General features: G+C 35.4%; 1 protein-coding gene across 9 annotated transcripts in view; it reads left to right on the top strand.

Moving 5' to 3' along the window:
• ZNF236 (zinc finger protein 236) overlaps positions 1–19,510 on the top strand; it is an 81,382-nt gene that overhangs the window by 35,793 nt on the left and 26,079 nt on the right. For all 9 annotated transcript variants that reach the window (XR_005857958.2, XM_040696565.1, XM_040696566.2 and 6 more), the window contains 10 exons: positions 2,021–2,224; positions 3,737–3,965; positions 5,958–6,230; positions 8,077–8,280; positions 10,816–10,960; positions 12,059–12,319; positions 12,539–12,789; positions 13,206–13,307; positions 18,100–18,251; positions 19,393–19,499. Coding sequence is in view for 8 of the 9 variants with exons in the window: in XM_040696565.1 (XP_040552499.1) it covers positions 2,021–2,224; positions 3,737–3,965; positions 5,958–6,230; positions 8,077–8,280; positions 10,816–10,960; positions 12,059–12,319; positions 12,539–12,789; positions 13,206–13,307; positions 18,100–18,251; positions 19,393–19,499 (1,928 nt within the window). In the remaining variant the exon portion in view is untranslated. The remainder of the gene's footprint in view (positions 1–2,020; positions 2,225–3,736; positions 3,966–5,957; positions 6,231–8,076; positions 8,281–10,815; positions 10,961–12,058; positions 12,320–12,538; positions 12,790–13,205; positions 13,308–18,099; positions 18,252–19,392; positions 19,500–19,510) is intronic.

Genomic DNA, 19,510 nt, shown 5'->3' with positions numbered 1-19,510 from the left:
GTTTGTAGTGTCCACTCTTTGTGAACTGTATTCAAAGATACAAGAGCAATCAGAATTCCCAGAATACTTTTTTATTAAAAGAGAAAGAAAAAGAAATTGAGGGCCTAAGCTAAACAAATTAACACTTAATGTATGGAGTGTAGTGTGGGTGATGTACTGTTGAAGTAACTTCCTGAAGTTTGATAGCAATGGAGAAAGCTGCTGCAGTGCATGATTTGATTATAGAAATTACGGTAGTTTTTCTTAGAGTTCATCTCCTTAGGGAAGTAATTGACTCAGAGCAGTGCGCTCTGTCTTACACAGCAGGTCAGACAGCCCAAGTGTGATCACAAGGTTCATTATTCTAACTGAAGAAATGTGGAATCACAGAGTAATAACATGATACTTTGTTCTTTGTACTGTTTGATACTCAGACATTTAAGTATTCTGAGGGGGACCTAGAAAGAGACCTCTGAAACTCTTCATAATGAAGAAGCTAACTTAAGATTAATAACAAACTTCATATGCGTGCACATTATTTTTCAAAAAAGATTACCTTCATGAGACTGCATTTAAAGTGCTATATAATATGTGGACAAACTGGCTGAAGATACGTAATGCTGTAATTTTCAAGATGATGTTAAGCAGTTCCTTATTTTAATGCTTTTATTTCTCTTGTTAGAGGCCTGGCAGATTTTACAGATCTTTTAGTCTCAGCTTCTCACTGTATTAAAGAGCTTCCCTGTGTTGGGGAGAAAAGTGGTTTCTATAAGGAGCTGTTACACGCTTTGCTTTAGTGTTGTTTCAGTGAAAATGGCACATGATGTATTTTATTTCTGTAAAATAGATACCAAAATGTTGATTGGACTTTTGTTAAGTAGGAATCTGAAAAGACTCCATCTTTTCATCCTTCTCACTAGCGAGGTGAAAAAGACAAACTAATGGTAAAAACAATAAAAAAGCAAGTGCCGTTCTGTTGTGTGCTTGCAAGAGTAATGAGATACGGCTGTGCTTTATATTCTCTTGTGCAAAAACATTAAAAACACTTCATGACATACTCAGGACATAACAGGTATAAAGCTAATTTTTCATCGTTCATCCTCAAATATGGTGACAGTGTAATTTTAACTGTCCAGTGAAATACATCAATATAAGGAAAATCTCTGGGGAGTTTTCTGACTGAAAGAGATACAGTGTGCAGAAAGCCTGAGATTCATTTCTTGTCAGAAATGATCCGGAAGAATATAGTATTTTATATATACGTTTGTGCCTGGAAGTGATTATTTTGCAGGTAGGGAAGTGAATGTTAGAAGCAGATATCTGGTGTGTGATAGAGAAGCAGAATTACAGTGCCTGTTGATACATAAATACATCTCTTTTGCAGTAAAATGATTAAAAGCAGTTGTTTCAATAACACTGTGCTCTTGCAGTCTATTTCTTACAGGAAAGAGGAATAAATGAGAGGAACAGTAAGCCTTTATTTGTGTTTTTTAAAGAAACTACAGATTTCTTCTGTCTCTCTTTTCTATCTGTTTGTTACTAAGGTGACTTAAGATACAGTGATCTTCTCAGAGCTGAATACATTTGATTTGAAGACTAAGATTTTTGATTATTTTGATATGGCTCTGTGTATTTGAACTTTCAAAATGTGAACAGATCCACTTAAAGCTAGGAGATTTAGAAGGTTGAAAGCTGAAGGAATACAAGTTTGTGGTTTGGTTGGTCTGAAGTGTTTCAGTGTAACAATACTAATGATACCATACAAAAAGTCTGCTAATAGAAGATTACTTGTTGAAAGGACTTGTTTTGGTAGAATCTGAATTATGAAAAGACACCCACAGCAGCACTGTGTATCTGTTTCTTGTGATGTACGTGTGGAATTCAGAAGTTGATGTCTGGGTTCTGTAAACTGGTTGAAGGTTCGTTGTTATTGCATAATCAAGGAAGAAGCTGAAATTTATGTATGTTGATAAGGAGCCCAACAGGTACTGTTTATGTATATTTTCATCTTCCTTTAAAAATGTACTACTGTACGTTTCAGGCCACACATTTCCGGTCTCCGCTTCTTCAGCAGACAGAAAACCAGGTGTCTTCAGCTACTGCTAATCAGGGACAACAGGCTGTAACTGATGTCATCCAACAGCTCCTTGAGTTATCAGAACCAGGTGCTGTAGAAAATAACCAGCCTCAGCAACCTGGTCAACAACTCAACATTGCTGTGGGACTCAACAGAGATATTTTACAGGTAACAGCTGTGTATGATAACAGCTTTACATTTCAATGGTTTTTACTCATCATTTTTATTTTAGTGAAATTTGGCTTCAGTATTTTCATGGGTAGCATTCCTTCATCATTTTTAAATGGTTAAGAAATGGTTAAGAAAGAATTGTGAAGATCTAACGAATAGGAATGGAACACACCAATATATGGTTTTACATAATATTGCAAAAGGAAGGTTGCAGATATTGATTATGTGACAGAAGAAAGCTGTGTACCCACCTGTATGTGGATGTTTTGGTTCCTTTTTCTGTTGCCTAGAAGCAGCCTGTCACATGTCCATTGGTAATGATTCCTAAAGTTAATGTGGGCTATTTGAATTTTACTGTCTGCAAATTCCTTCCTAGGTTGTGTTTTGTTTAACCCATCATACGTCCTTGACGTTGGCAGTAGGAAATATTGTACAGTGGTAGAGCTGTAGGGCAGTAGTTCAACTATGTCTATGTTTGTTTTGCAACCTCCATTGCATAAAGATGCGAACAGGGTGGAACAGGCAGAGTGTATTCACCTTTAGCATTGCTGATATCCTGCAAACCTTTAATCTATTTTTATCTCTTTTTATCTACTAGCCTGTTAAACACCACTTGCATTTCTCTTTTGGAAGACCTGAATGTTTTATGTTGCTCTGTTCAGGTTTACTGTGTTATCTGTACCAAGTATCTAATGTGTGGAAAAATGTGTGTAGGTGCAACAAATTACCGTACAAAATTATAACTGTAGTATTGATAGCTATATTGAAAAGAGGAGGAAAAAGTAATGTTTGAAGTATGAACGTTTAGTATGCTAAACATATTGTACAAAATAAAAAGAAATTGGTTTGTTCCAAGTGACTAAATATTTGTGCCATCCTGTTGAAATGAATTCGTGAGGTCTCTGATCCAGGATCTTCTCAAACACAGTAGCATCCAGGAAGGTGTCCTCTCTCCATTCTTTCTGATGTACATAAAGTGGGTGCTTTGCTCTTGCCTCAGTAAGGTAGTTATCCATGATTTGTTGACAGAGGCTTTTGAGCTTTTCCAGACCTTTTTTTGATGCATAGCATCATGGAGTCACCAAGGTTGGAAAAGTCCTCTAAGATCATCCAGTCCACCCGTCACCAGTATTTCCCACTAAACATTGTCTCTTAGTACAACATCTAAATGTTTCTTGAACACCTCTAGGGATGGAGACTCCCTAGCTGATTTCTTTTTCACTATAGCCGTCTTCCATTTTTCATTATACCAATAATGGCTACTCTCTAAGCTGATGGGCTTCAAATTTGAATGTTAATGGGAAACTATTATATTACATAGTGGTTATAAGACCATAGCTATATATTCCTGGCAAATGCTTGACTCTATAGAGACTGCTGGCACATTTTTGAAAAGTGAGTCCTTTAATTATATTTGCATTGTATCTTCTAAATAGTCATTTGAGAAAAGTTGGTGCAAATGGAGAATGCTTCTTTCCTAGTCTGAGGATTTTATTTTCCCTCATCTAGCAAGCTCTAGAGAACAGTGGATTGTCTTCAATTCCTGTCTCCGCACATTCTACTGACTGCAGCCAAGCTAAGACTCCTGGGACCCAGGATCAGAACACAGATGTCCAGGCTCTCTCGAATCATCAGGCTGACTCTAATAATGCAGAACAAGATAAGGAACAAGAGAGTACAGATAAACTGGATAAAAAAGAAAAAAAGGTTATTAAGAAAAAATCGCCATTTTTACCTGGTAATGTTGCTACTGTTTGCTACTTTTTGTGCAGTAAGGACTGCAGTATTTCTGGGGATGTTGGTGACTTCATAAAGGGATTTCTCAAAACATATTGTGGATCATCTACTTTTATCTAAAATACAGTGTTTGTGTAAGTTGTGATTAACGTCATTTATGAATTTCATTAGCTGACAGAGTAGCAAGAAGTGAAGTTACACTATTAAATCTTCTGAAAGTTCTTGGAATAGGACAGAAAATAAAAGTCATAAAACTATAAAATACAAATCTTCTATATCTTTTTCCCCATCGTTCTTTGAGGATAATTGGGAGACAGTTGTTGCAAGCTGCTCTTTTTGTCTTTGGAAGGGAGGCCCCACGTAGGTAGAAGTACAGTGCTGCTGCCTCATACAGATAATCGCCACTGATACAGCCTGTATAAGGAAGAGTAAAGATTGGCATTGTGGATAGTACTTCTGTTGAAAACTACGTTTGGGATCATAGTACTCATGTGATTATGTCATTGTAGATGCAGGTTAATATCCTGCCTCCACGCTTTATTTTGTATGTACAAGTCTGTATAATCTCACCGTGTACTTCATTGCAGTTTTAATGTTATGGTTGTTTGGAGCTTAAGATTGCTAGAAGTTCTTTGTTCCAAGTATGGCAGTCATACTTCAGTGGCTGGCCTGTTGGAGATGGCTGTGTAATGGCCAATCATTTGGCTGTGTCCCTAGTAATTTCATAAATACATTCCTGATGCATTTTTATTTTGCAAGGGATGCAGAAGTTGATCCAAAGTAGAAAACGCAGCTTGTCCTGCATAACTGCTAAAAATCAGCATTACATTTTCCCACTGCCTATAACAACTGTTTTATTCTGTGTGTAATGATAACAAATATCTAACTGCAAACAAAAATAATAAGTCTATGCTGTACAGTCAAACACAAGTCTTTATTTTTTACTTAAAAAATCATTGTGGTGACATAGTTCATGGGGAGTGCCTATAAACTGGTTTAAACGAGTGAATATCTCGTATATTAAACAGTGTATTTGAATTTAAAAGAAAACAAAGACCTGATAGTATTCAGAAGCTTCCATTGTCATTTTTTTTGTCATTTGTCAGCAGCAGAGGTATGTTGTTGCTTTGTAACACAGCTTGGGATTCTTGGATCATGAAACAACTTTTGTGAAAAATAGCCTTAAATTGCATTCAGAACAAGTCTTTACAGAATTTGGTTCCTTTAAATAATAAAAAATTATAATGAAAGTATGTAACCTGAAAGTAGTGATTTAGTAGTAAATTTATGTTGTCCAAAGCTGTACATGCTCTGCTGGGCTGAAGTGAAATCCTACCCTACCTGCCAAACTCCTGTAAGCTCTACCTTTGTCATCCAAATTCTGCTTTCAGTATTAGTAAATACACATCCTAAACTGAATTAGTAATAGAGATAAAAGTAGAACATTGTACTGATAGATGAGAACTGTGAGGGATTCACAGCTTTGCTGAATACTGAGAAGATCCATATAAAATATCCTATCCAGTGAGTGTTAAATTATTTGCTAATAGTTGGTAGGTGTGGCTATGATTCTGGAGTTATATTCACTGCTAGATAAATTTGTGTAAGATGTGATGTTTCTAAGTTAACTGGTATATTGTATTGCACTGTGCTTACATTCAAAGTGGCCTGTGAACTGCTTCTTCCTATTCTGAAAAGTTACATTTTTTAGCTCTGTTTTTCTTCTTTTGCCCTTCTTTTTCAGTAGCATAAAAATGTTTAAATTTCAACAGGATTTTTTGGATTTTGATTCTCTCATTCCAGCTCATTGCTGTTGAACATATCTGACGAAGAAGTTAATTGTCCTACAGAATGGTTCTTTTAGTAGCATCTGCAAAATGTTTTCATGTTCTTGCTGATTACTCAGTACAATAGTGACAGTACGGTGGAATTTAGAAACAAAAAACAGTTAAAATCCTTCAATCACAAGTGTTTTGATTTTTTTTTTTTCCAGGTTCTATACGTGAAGAAAATGGAATAAGGTGGCATGTTTGTCCATACTGCTCTAAAGAATTTAAAAAACCAAGTGATTTAGTGCGTCACATTCGCATTCATACCCACGAGAAGCCATTCAAGTGTCCCCAGTGTTTTCGTGCATTTGCTGTTAAGAGTACTCTCACAGCACACATAAAAACACATACTGGCATTAAAGCTTTCAAGTGCCAATTTTGTATGAAATGCTTTTCCACTTCAGGGAGTTTAAAAGTTCATATACGTCTACATACAGGTAAGGTCTCAAAGCTGCATTTGTGTTTTCTGTAACGAGTGAGACCTCAAAAGAAAATACACAGTTTTAATTGCTTAATTACAAATGTGTCTATTGTATCATTGATATCTGCCATATCACTTCTAGTGTCTTATGATGAACTTGAATTTTTTTCTCTAGCTTTCTAGTGTTTAGTTTTCTGATGATTCAGCTCTTCTTTTAATGTTGATATTGTGAGTATATTAGATTCTGTGGAATATATAATCAACTTATAGAATTCAGATTCTTATTTTGCTTAGTCTGTTATCTTACTCTGCATGTTCATTTATCTATAGTCTTCAATAAAGTCACTATATCACTCATGATGTTTTTTTACTTTCTATTTTATCTTCTGCTATAAGATATGTGGTAGTTTCACCGACTTAAATACTTCAAAAACCTTGCATTGCATACCCTAAAACTTGGGTGCTGATATGGTCTTTATTTTTTATATCATATATGATAGCTTCAAGATCTCTTCTGTGGGTAGCTTCTATCTTCTGCATAGATTAAATGGATTTTCCAGTCCTGATGAACTGTCCTGTCATTTTCCATTTTTTGTTTTTTATTCATGTTTGTACTCAAGCTTTCAACCAGCTATCACGATGTGATATTCATGTAAACAGGAATGAAAGAGTTTCGTATTTATATCAGTGTTCTGCAAAATGCAGTTTCTTGCTGAGTTCAGAGTTTGTAGCATGACTTTTCCTGTGTCATTCATTCATTGGTTATGTACATTTGGTGATCACTGTGTTCGTAGTCTGATGCCTTTAACCCATGAAATATTGAAGTTGAATCCATCAGCAGGACATTTGTTTTTTTAATTTTAAGCTTGTAAACTTGTCTTTTGTTTGTTATGTTAAAGTAAATGTTTAAGAAATCAGACTCATTCAATCATTCAAAGCACTGTTTGGATTGAAAAATAGGTAGTTCAGTGCTTGTGGAACATTACCATATAATTATATGGTTATCTCTCAGAGATGGGCATTTGCTGCTTTTTCTCTGTCAATCAAGTTAGGTTTGCTCTGCGTCGGGTTAAAGGTTAATCTTGCCCTCTACGCTGACTTTCTGTTGCTTTAAATATTCTACCCGGTAGTTTCATTTGAAAGTTCTTAATTATTGTATTATGAAGAGCAGTACATTCTTGTGCATTTTTTTTTCTATTTATGATTTTATTTGTGGTATACTCAGTCATGTTTTCTAGTCTTGTAAATTCAAGATTTCTTCTTGGGCAGAAGTTGAATGCACCAGCTTTGCCTGTCTCTGTATCTTAAGTTCTCCAGTAGAGCAAGTGCCCAAATCTGAATATTCTGTTCCAAATGCTATTGGATTTTGTAGTGAAAAAGTCTTACTTTAAAAGATTGTTGTTGACATGCTTATTTGACTGCTATCTAATACTGTTGGCGTTGTCAGAATACAGAACTTCTTTAAACTATTGCATCACTATTCATGTGTTTTGTCCTATAATGTTTCATTTGCCTTTGTTTACTGATTGTTTTTTCTCACAGTTTTCAGCAGATTGTTTTTGGAAGGATATTTGACCAAAGCAGTTCTTTGATAGCTTCTGGCTACCTTTGAAAACTGCTGTCACTTCTTTTTCCCTGATAATAAGCTTGCTTGAAGTGCTAGAACTAGTTAGTAGCTTGGCAGTTTTATATTTACTGTTGATTACATTTTATTGATCTTCTCTGAAAACATATTTAACAACGAACTCCCAGATGGAAACCAAAACAGAAAATAGAAAAAAGAGAATCTGTATTCCCAAACTGCATTTCTAGGAAGGTAGAACTAAAATTTAAAACTAATTTTTTTTTTAAATCTCTTGTAGGTGTTAGGCCTTTTGCTTGTCCTCACTGTGACAAGAAGTTTAGAACATCTGGCCACAGGAAAACTCACATCGCTTCACATTTTAAACATAGTGAACTAAGAAAGATGCGACATCAACGTAAACCTGCGAAAGTTCGAGTAGGAAAGACGAGTGTTCCTGTACCAGATATCCCTTTGCAAGAGCCCATACTCATCACTGATTTAGGTAAAGAGTTGGTAAACCTGTGCTTGCTTGTAAACATGAAATTTGGGTTTCACTGGAAAACAGGGGGTCAGAGTTTAATAAAGCAAACACAATTAGGCCTTAGTGAGAAGGATGTACATCGAAGTAAGCAATCAGAAATTAGGCTTCAACTAAATGCTATATTTCATAGTTTACTGACGTAAGAACTCTCTGTCCTTTCAGTATTACAAAGTCTTTCTTATTTATGCAGGAATTGTATAAGCTTTACCAATAAAAAATATATTAATGTTTACATTACATAAGTTAGAGTACTTTAACTGTTTATAGATCTTTGGTATAGAAAAGGTGATGTACAATTAATGTCCTAGATTTTTCTTGAACTCCTCACATTTATTCTAATATTCTAATTATGTAAATTAAATGAGTCAGCGTTACATGATTTTAGTACATTTAGTATAATTATGACCTCAGCTGAATGAGTGGTAATATTTCAATAAAGGGCAGAATAATTCTTGAACATGCTATAGATAATCAATATAGTTATTTTAATTCTGTTGTAGTGTAATTGTTACATTACATAAAACCACTTTTTGGAACAAGATGTCTCGCATCTCAATCTAGATAATATATCATGTTACCTAGTAGAGGTCAATGTAGTGAGCAGGATCTTTATCCTTCATTGGTTTTTGACTCATCAGTATTTTAACCCCTGCTTAGTGTATTCTGTAGTTTTCTTTATATGGTAGAATATCATATAATACATTTATCCTAAAATCTTTACCTCTCTGTAAAAATCCTTTTGCTTGCATACAGTAATTCTTGCAATGTAAGAGCCATCTCTTTACAGTGTAGGAGACAGACAGTTTCAAAGTACTAGAAGTAAACTAAATGTGGCTTGACTGAGCAGGGTTCTTCTAGAGCTCAGATGTGAAAGGACAGTGTATGGATGCTGGAAGCAAGATCGGGTATGTGGGAGAACTACAGAGATGCGGTTAGGTGTTTTAGGAGGAAAATCCATGCAGGCAAAACTCATGCATTGTCTACAGGTACATAATACATTGGGTAAACAATTGGTTGTGTTAGAAAGATTATAGTAAATGGTGTTAAGGCAAGCTGGTGGCCAGTCATTAGTGGGATTTCCTGGGATTCCACTTTAGGGCCAGTTCTCCTTAGTGTTTTCACTAATGATTTGAACACAGGAGTCAAATGGAGTCAAAGGTACCCCAAGTAAGTTTGCAGATGATATTAAATTAGAAGGAGCTGATGCCTCCTTAAGGTAGAGAGGCCTTACAGAGAAACCTTTATAAATTAGAGCCGGGCCAGGTAAGGCACGTATCAACTTTACGAAATTTAATGAGCAAATGCCAGATTCTGGGCATCCATCCATCCATCCCACCTGGGATGGAGTAATCCTGCTTGTAAGTACAGGTTGAGAGACAAGATTGGAGGTCATCGCTGTGGAAAGGAATCTGGGAGTTCTGGTTGATGGCAAGTTGAATATGAGCCAGCCTTGTGCACTGGCGTTCAAAAGGGCCAGCCATACCCTGGGGTGCATCAGGCCTAGCACTGCCAGCCAGATGAAGGAAGAGATTGTCCTGCTCTGCCTTAGTGCAGTCTCACCTTGAGCACTGAGTGCAAGTTTGGGTACCACAAAATAAAAAGGGCCATAAAACTATCAGAGAGTGTCCAAGAAAGGGTTACGATGATGGTGAAGTGTCTGGAGAGCTGGAGGTATGAGAAGTAGCTGAGGTCACATAGTTGGTTCAGCCTAGAGAAGAGGATGCAGAGGGGGAAGGTCTTATGTCAGACTACAGCTTCCTCACTATGGAAGCACAGTGGCAGGCACTGATCTCTGCTCTCTGGTTGCAGTGATAGGACCCAAGAGAACTAATCATCCTGTTTTTGATGTTGTCATCTCTCATTTCCTCTCTTTATCTTTTCAATTATATTTGAAAGAAAGTCAGCAGAAACCCACTGGACTTTCGGCCATGTTTTGTCACAGCATTTGGAATGATGGCCTTCTGTTGTCTATGTCTGGGACAGAATACTCTTGTATCAGTGGTTGGATGTTTAGTAGCAAAAACTCTTAACTGGTTTTCCAGATATACACTACACTTTTAAGCGACTTCGGAGTACACACACAACAAGTTAAATATTTGTCATGGCAAACTGTAGTAGACCAAATGCTTATAAAGTATTTGACAAGGTACATATTTGGTACTTGACTAAATGTGAAACATCTGTTGGGCAGTGAATTCTTAACTGTTGACTTTCTTGAAAGTCAATGTGTTGGATATCCCTGAGGCTCAATATAATGAGGTTGACCTATAGATACAAATTATCACTAAGACAGCACACATGATACAGTATGTATAATGCTAAATAGATGCATGCAGGCCTTTTAAATAGGTGATGAACATGTGCTATTTCTACTACATACTAGCATACCAAAAGTCTAGCCAGTGTTTGTTATTTTTCAAATACTACCTTTTTAGATAACTGCAAATACCTTTAACAATTATTTGTTCCCTTCTGTGTGTGTGTTTTTATGTGCAGGTCTTATCCAACCAATTCCAAGGAATAGCCAGTTCTTCCAAAATTATTTTAACAGTAATTTTGTGAATGATGCAGACAGACCGTATAAATGTTTTTATTGCCATCGAGCCTATAAAAAATCTTGTCATCTTAAACAACATATCAGGTAAAACAAATACAAAGGAGAAGGGAAATGTACAAACTAATTCTTAATGAAAAGCATGAAGTTTACAGTGTGTTCTGAAGAAGAGAAGCCTGAAGAGGCTGTTTTTGTTTTTATTGTCTTTTAAGGAGTGAACCAGTGATAAGTGATTTTTCTGGTAGTGTTGAAGGAGATTTTTGGAATAACTTGTTTCTGCATGTAATCCTGGCAGCACACATAGTTGTGTTTGCTGTGCAGCTCGTTAACACTTGAAGTCCTTTTTTACTGAACAATTTATAGAAAATTGCAGGCATTACACGCAAATTCTTGTAATAGTTCTTAATAGCATACTCCAAATAATCTGCTTTGTATGTAACTGCTGTTATTTGGGAAGGAAATCAGCTTTTCATTCTATGTCCATTTTTAAAATGTATTAAATCTAAAAATTTAAGTTTACAGTACAATTGAGCATACTTTTTTGGGGTCATTTTGTTGCTTGGAGTTCTGTATAAGTTCATAGAGTGGGTGTTACAACCATAAAATCACAAAGTCATGGAAGAATTTCTGTTGAAGGGGAACGAGTGGTGGTAACTAATCCAACTCTGTGTTAAAAAGAATGGATAGCTTCAAAGTTAGATCAGATTGCTCCAAGCCATGACAAAGTTTTATAGTCCATGGCCTTTACCATTTAGTCAAGCACTGCTTCCTCTTCTGTAATCTATGAATAACTGAAGAAGAAAATACGATGGGGGGGGGCGGGAGAAGATTACTATGGTTTAAGGACTGAATGTTTTATTTTGAACTTCTGTGGACACGGTTTTAGCTGAAATGATCAAATGACATGTGAATGATAATATCTTAATCCAAAGGGTATATTCATTTCAACCCAATTTTTTTTTTAATTCAGGCAAGTCTGACGAGAAAGTCCTACTTGTAGCTCTGCCATTGATGGTATGCAGGACATATATGAACTATTAAAGCTTTAATATCCAGACTTTTTTAACTGAGACTGCTTCTATCCATGCAGCAGTTGCCTTAGTGTCTTTATTTTACTTCTTTTAAATTTATTATCTTAATAGCTCTTAGAATCAAGCAAATTAACTTTTACTTTCTCTTAAAAAGGTCACATACTGGTGAAAAACCCTTTAAGTGCTCTCAGTGTGGAAGAGGTTTTGTGTCAGCGGGAGTTCTGAAAGCACATATTAGAACACATACTGGACTGAAAGCTTTCAAGTGTCTTATATGCAACGGGGCCTTCACTACCGGTGGTAGCCTCAGGCGGCACATGGGGATCCATAATGACCTTCGGCCGTATATGTGTCCGTATTGTCAAAAAACATTCAAAACCTCATTAAACTGTAAAAAACATATGAAGACTCATAGGTACGTTTACAATTTTTGTATGTATCCTTCAACATATTTTGGCAGTCCTTCCTTAAAAATACTTTGAAAGACAACTTTACTCAGTAAATGCTAATAATCAAAAAGCATACTTACAGGTAGCAAATACTCAACTAACTTTGAAGTAGATTATTGTGTACTATAAAAATTTGGACAAATAGTGTCTAAGCCATAAAAAGACTTTCTTGCCTTTCGTTGCAGATATGAACTTGCACAGCAACTTCAGCAACATCAACAGTCTACTTCAATAGATGATTCTACAGTAGATCAACAGAGCATTCACGTTTCTGCACAGATGCAAGTTGAGATTGAAAGTGATGAGCTGCAGCAGTCAGAAGCTGTTGCAACAGATCAACAAGCAATTTTAGAGTTAGACCAGCAGCCAGTAGGAGGCACAGAAGAAACAGCACTTGAACAACAATTGACTGATCAACCTTTAGAGCAAGATGAGGGTGAGTATATGAAAATAACCAGAGTAGTAAAGGGAGTAAAAGCTCACTACTTGATATATTATACAGTTCAGGTATGCTGTTTAAAAAGGTACTACATATTAAACTTTGCACTATTTATCTGTATCAAATAAAAGTACTGAATACATAGAAAAAAAATATTGGCACAAAATTTGTACATATCTCAGATTTTTATTTGGTGTTTTTCATTGCGTAATTGGTTAGTAATTACTACAGCCTGCAATGATCAAAGGTTGAAATGCGTATTTAGCTAATTTTTTTTAGTTTTAGTAAAGGAAAAATTCAGCTTACTATAAAATATAACTTCTTAGGAACAGCTGAATTATCCTATTAATTACATGTTTATTTTTTTTTCTATTTTTGTTTTCCCTCCAATTCCTTTCTCTCCCCCATTTCAGATAGATTTGTGACATCCCAGCATGCTTTACAGGAGAACATCACTCAATTTGAGCAACAATCTATAACACAGCAGTCATTTGATCAACAGGGCTTATCACAAGGTTAGTAGTAAGTAAGAATTTTATGAAGCTTTTGAAAATAATCTTTATAAATTGGGCTTTGCAGCATAGCTATCATAAGGCATTTTGAAACTGAGCATCCACAATTGAATTAACTGCAATATAAGAAGATGTGCAGAAACATTTTCTTAAATTACTATTTTGAAGCTATACGTGGTAGAATATTTTGAATACTTAAATATAATTAACTTTTCCTTTTATGAGCTGATATTTAGTCATAAAATTATGAAGCTTATAGTCAGACGTTTTATATTCCTTTCCTGATTCTGTTTGTAATTACTGTGAAAGCTATAGCTGTACTTGTTCAGAACCTGAGATGATCAGAAACAGTCTAAGATTTGACTGAGTAGCTGCTGAGATTCGTTATAGGAAAAGTGTAAAATATATAATCACGTAAAAAATCAGTTTCGCCTAATGACAGCAATTTCCTTTGTATTTTTATAAAGCTGCATGCATGACAAATAAAGAGATCGTAAACACTTGGAAACTTCTTTGTTTTAGCTATAAAATACTCAGAAATGTGCATAAGGAGTGCTTATGTAGTTTGTAGAGAATGAAAAAATTACTGTGTCTTTGCTTTTTGTTGTTGGCTCTCTTGAGTTGGTGCTTACATGAAGATACTAGTTTTTTTGGTTTGGAGGGGGTGTAGTGTGTTAAGTTCATGGAGTTTTATTTGTTTCTGACTCTAGCAAACATTTTACGTAACTGGTAATCAACAATTGATATCCCTGCTGAGTAAGCTTCTCTATTATTCATTTCATTCCTTCTTTAATTGTATAGAGCCTTTTATAAAGATATAATCTATTGCTAAGTTGCATGGAACTGCGATGAAATAGGGTAATTTGTTGAAGATTTTAATTCTCTAGGTTGTGCTACTTTGTGTGTAACTGAGAAAATAGATTATCCTCTGCCTTTATTAAGCAGCACTGAAACAGATCCTATTAAAACCCTATAGATCATCATTAGTTACCTTTTACAGTTATCCCAATGAGCAATAAGAGACTACAGAATGTGGACACTTTCACCCTCAGTGCTACTTTCAGTGTGGTGGTGGTTTTTTTCTTTTGAATTTGTACAGCTTTTTTGAATTAAAAAAAACATTATTTAAACCTTGTTTTGTTATTTTAGTTAGACTTCAATTTCTAGTGTGTTTATCTCCTTTAAGTAAGTGTTGAATGTTTAATGCTTTTTTCAGGGAAGGAAGGTGTTCCTACAGAACAATTCTTTGATCAGAAATATAGGCTGATCATCAGCACATTATAAAATTGGTACAGAAGAATCAAAACGTTTGTTTTTTTTCTAAAGCTCATTTGTATAAGATGTTTCCTGTTCTACTTGGAATCTCATCCACAGATTCTCAACTCTTTGAAGTTTCCTTGAAGATCCTGGAGCCCTACAAAATTTTTGAATTTCAGGTAGGTAAGCATTTGCGCGGATGCATGCGTTAAATTGGTCGACCCTCTCCCTATGTCTGCATCTGTGCTTCATGCTCCTACTTTCTTTTTCCTATCAGCTAGACAGAACATTCAAGCTCAAGACATTTTTTTTAATTTTCTTGGCATTTTTAGGCTGTATTGTTAAAATATTTTGGCTCAGTGTTTATTAATAAAACAACATCAGAGTTCCTAGAAAATCTTCAGTAGGTTTTATTATTTTATTTTTATTGTTTCTTTATTTTAAAGAGAAGGGGAATACGTGCATTTCATACAGATGGCTGATGTGTAGGTCTGTGTAGACCTGTCAGAACTTGTTCTTTCTTTCAGGTTTGTTTGCAGTACTTCTACAGGATTTCTGGTTTGTTGAGATAGTTTCTTTTTGACATGTTCAGACTTGTTAAGAAGTGCATATATTTTGAGTGTGCTTCTGTATTCATCTGGTATTCATTTTAGGTAGTTTTGAAGACAGTAAAAGCACTGCAGTGTTCTTTCTAATCTTACATATTCAGGTATTCTCATTTTAATGAGGTCACAACAACCAAATAGATCTTTTTATCAGGACATGTCTTTGGATTGTTGAACATTATCTATCACCAAACGTTTTTATATAGATTATGTCACCCTTTCTTCCTATGAAATCTCCCTGGAAGTATGGTTGAATGTTAGTAATTAAATTAGTGGTAATGGGGGGAGTGTTTTTGAAATACTACAGGAATTTCAAATACTGTTATTCTGTAGCCCGTATGAATATGCCCTTGCCACCAGACTGCTGTTCTGCTTTCTTAAGAAGTTGATTTGTGGTCCTAGGACTTGGTACTCCTGCTCTTCGAGTAACTGTTTACACATGGATTCCAGGGAATACTGTTCTGTTGGTTCCAAAAGTTGCCTAAGAAGCAAACTTGCAGAACATTTGATTGCTGGTCACTGATCTCCACAGGGATCAACAAGTGCATGTAGATGCATTTGTAATGTTAGAATTTGAATGACCTGTCAGTTTGGAAAACGAAGACTTTGAGTTCTCAGTACAAACCAAGATAGTGTATTTTCTATGAACCATTATACAGTTTGATTTCTGGTTCTCCTCTCTGCTCATAAACTGATTTACAGAATATTCTATATTTTCAGTAAATTCTATTAGTGTAAAAGAGAAAAGGTTGGGTGATGTTGCGAAGCCAAGAAGAAGTGAACTTTGCAAATGATTACTTACAACAAACGTAAAAGGCCTTTCCAAGTTTAGAAGACTGTCATAAGAGACTCCCTTTAAAATATAGAGCCTAAGTTGTTTTCTGTTCTTTGTTTAGCAAAAAAAAAAAGGTTAGGCAAAAGTTTCAGGGAAATGATAGGGAGTGATGGAAAATAAGAGCAGAAATTAAAGGCTCTGAGCTGTACTTCTGTCTCCTCAGACTTTTTAAAATTCTTCTATGAAAACAGTGTGGTGGTGGCAATTGTCATCCACATTTTCAGAATTGTCAGATCCTTTCAGATTTTGAGTGGACGTTGACCTTCAGCTTAGGTGCTGAGCAACGTAATGATGCGTACGTATTCCTGTTATACATTTGGTTTGTATATATCCCTGAACTACTTTCAGAAGTAGTATTTCTTTCTTCAGTTTGTCCCAAAATAACTCCAAATTCAGAACTTTGCTTCCTAAGCACTTTGGGAATTTGTTTTTTTAATTTCTGGAAACAGCAACAAAAAAGATATGGAAAATGACAGTAATCATTAAAATACTGTAAAATAAAATGGGTTATGGGAAAATAGCTTTTTTCCTTCCTTGTTAGTAAAAATTAGTTACTGATTAAAGTATACATATTTTTTTAAGTTGTCGTTTCTTTTTACATTTGATAGTTATGTCCATTTTTGTATGGAAGGCATGAAAGTGGCATCTCTTTTTTTTCCCCTTAGTTTCTTGAGGCCTTTTCTGTGTGTGTGTACTCTTATCAAATGTAGCAAGAATACTACTTTTCCATAACAATGCTTCTAACATTTTGTTTGAAAACAGCAGTTAGTGGCCCTCTAATGACCATAAAGCTTTTCATGGCTTTTCTTCATACTTGTCCTAGTTTGTCATTTCACTAAGAGTAGTTCAGCTTCAAGATTTAGTCTGTAGAATCTTTTTATTTCCTACAGTCTTGGTAGTTGGAAGAGAGAATCTAATACATGAGTTGCAGCATTAGGTTTTGTTCTAAATTACTACCTAACTAATGATGCTTTCAAAATTGGTTTACATTTGTGACGTTTCATTCTATGGTATAAGCAATAGCACAGAAGTAGCTTACTTTTCTATATAGATAATAGTGTTCTTTTGCTGTGAAAAATATCTTTTGGGGCAACTTCTGCTTACACTTAACACATCCCGGTGTTTGATATTCTGTAATTCAGAACATTCTCTAAGCATTGCTTTTTGGCCTCTGATGCTGTGATGATCTGATATGGGTTTGTTTCTACCCTGTTTTCACAATCTTTACCCTTTTTGTCCATTGAAGGCAAACTGCACAGAAATAATAAGATTACTACCCTTATTAATTATAAATACTTGTGGTTTCTCTTTTCCCTGCATAACATTTACTTGTTTATTTATATATGTTAAAAGTATTAGAGCTGGAAGGGCTGATAAAAAAGCATGTTTATTAGCATTAAAAAAAATCACAATCTGAGCTGTATTTTCCTGGCTTTGAATCAATTATACAATCCATTTGTTCATTCATTTAGAAAATGAGGTAATTAAGATCTGATGTTCTAGAAGAACAAAACTAAATAAATGTCAGATCTTTGTACTGGAGATGTGAATGAAAATGTTTATTTTTACTTTGCAGTTTGCCTTTGAGAGGCCATACTTTACTATTATCTAAAGAGTGGGAATATGTGGAGGAGATCCAAAGTAGGAGACAGTGGGGTTACTTTATCAGAAACTGGAGTTCTCCTATTGGGTCATCTCCTCCACTCACCCGCCATCCTCCCCACTGAGCTTTGCATCCTTGTGATCGGCTTCCAGTGTAGTTAAGGGAGCGTGGTACCAACGTGGATAAAGGGAGATGGGTCAACCTGTTTGACACATGCATGCTTACATACAAGAAATTCAAAATTTCAATGGCTCTAAGGTAATTGTGGCACCCCGAAGAAACTTCAAACAGTGTTTTTCTGTGGAGGAGATTGTCCAATAGAATTCCAGCTAATGGTAAGTAACCCAATTATGCAATTATGCCAAAAACAGTTGTGTATTTTGCCACTCAGCAGTGAAGAATTTAAAACTTTGAAGGTAGTTTTCAAGAAATGTGGTGTTACTCAGAGTTCAATTCAGTGTATTTTCTGGTTTTGTGATTTTGTATTTCTGGCAGGGTTTGCAGTTAATGAGAGCTACAATCAACAGACCCAGTTTCCAGCTGTACAGCAGCTGCAGGATTCAAGCACACTTGAATCTCAGGCTCTTTCAACAAGTTACCATCCGCCATCCCTTCTTCAAGTTCCTAATACAGACGCTATTAATGTAGTAAGTACTGCTAGATGACCGAATCCACTGTGTTGGGTTCAGTGAGGATTTTCTTGTGAGTTCTTCGTAAATGATTCTGTGAACTGAGAAATCAGGAAAGTTTCACAATCTCTTTCCTAGGTTGCTTTCATTCAACAGCTGGGAAAAAGGGGGGTGGCATGTAATTGGTTCTTGTTTCATTAAGAGTTGAACATTTTGCTCAATGTTTTTAAAAGGATATAATGCTGTAAAGTGAAATCATAAACCTGGAACTAAGGAACCCCTATGAGTCTTCTCATGTGACTTAGTGTTATAAAATAATATCTTGCATTATTGTTTATTTTACTTCCTCATTCTTAAATTATTGGAGGTATGATCAAGTAATAAAAACAACATTACAAATATGTAAGTCATCATTCGTTGAGGTTATATAGTACGTTGTTCTTTCATGATTCTCAGCTGGCTAAGTTTGTAAAGCATTTCAGTTTCTTAAAAAAAACTCCACAATTTAAATTTCACATTTTATTATATTAACAGCAGATAGCGTGAAGACTATCTCTAGTAATGGGGACTGTCTTTACCATACTGAACTGCATGAATTAAAGCCCTTTTATGCTTTTTGGTAAAAGACAAAATCCAGTCAAGGTAGTGAGGTGGGTTTTAGGATCTGAAAGTTGGAGTAATTTCAGTCTCTGAAGTTTCCTTCAAACATTACAACATGCTGTTCTGGAGGATTTTTCTGTAGTTGTTTCTCAGAGGAAAAGCTTCTCCAGAAAGTACTGAACACTGTCAGTACTAGTGGGTATTTTGCTGCTCAGTGTGGGTCTTCTACTGCTTAATAAGTCTACTTTAGGGTTAAATTTAATCCTTCAAACACCGTAAAATTTAGGAAGATGTGAGACTTTTTTTTCTAGTCTTGTAAGGAGGTGTAAGTGCAGCTCGTCAGTTTATTCTGATTCAGTAGATGCACATTTTTCTGCTTCTCCCTGTGAAAGAGCTAAGGTATTGTATTGCACTCAATTTTTTGTCAGGAATTTGTGAAAGAATAGATCTCTGGCTTTGTTATGTTTACTTCTGTAAATGCTATAATTTTCCTTGCCTACTTGCATGGCTTTATAGTCGTATTTTGTTGTTGAAATTTACTTGAGGCTTTGATTTCTAGACCACTCGCTTGATACAAGATCAATCATCACAAGAAGAGCTTGAATTGCATACCCAAAGGCCTCATTTTCTTGAGGACAGTGAAGATCAAAGCAGGCGTTCATATAGGTTTGTTGCAT

This window comes from Gallus gallus, chromosome 2 (assembly GCF_016699485.2).
Source record: "Gallus gallus isolate bGalGal1 chromosome 2, bGalGal1.mat.broiler.GRCg7b, whole genome shotgun sequence".
NCBI lineage: Eukaryota > Metazoa > Chordata > Aves > Galliformes > Phasianidae > Gallus > Gallus gallus.
The sequence above is the reverse complement of the archived record's forward strand: the minus strand, read 5'-3'. Positions and strand labels throughout refer to the sequence as shown.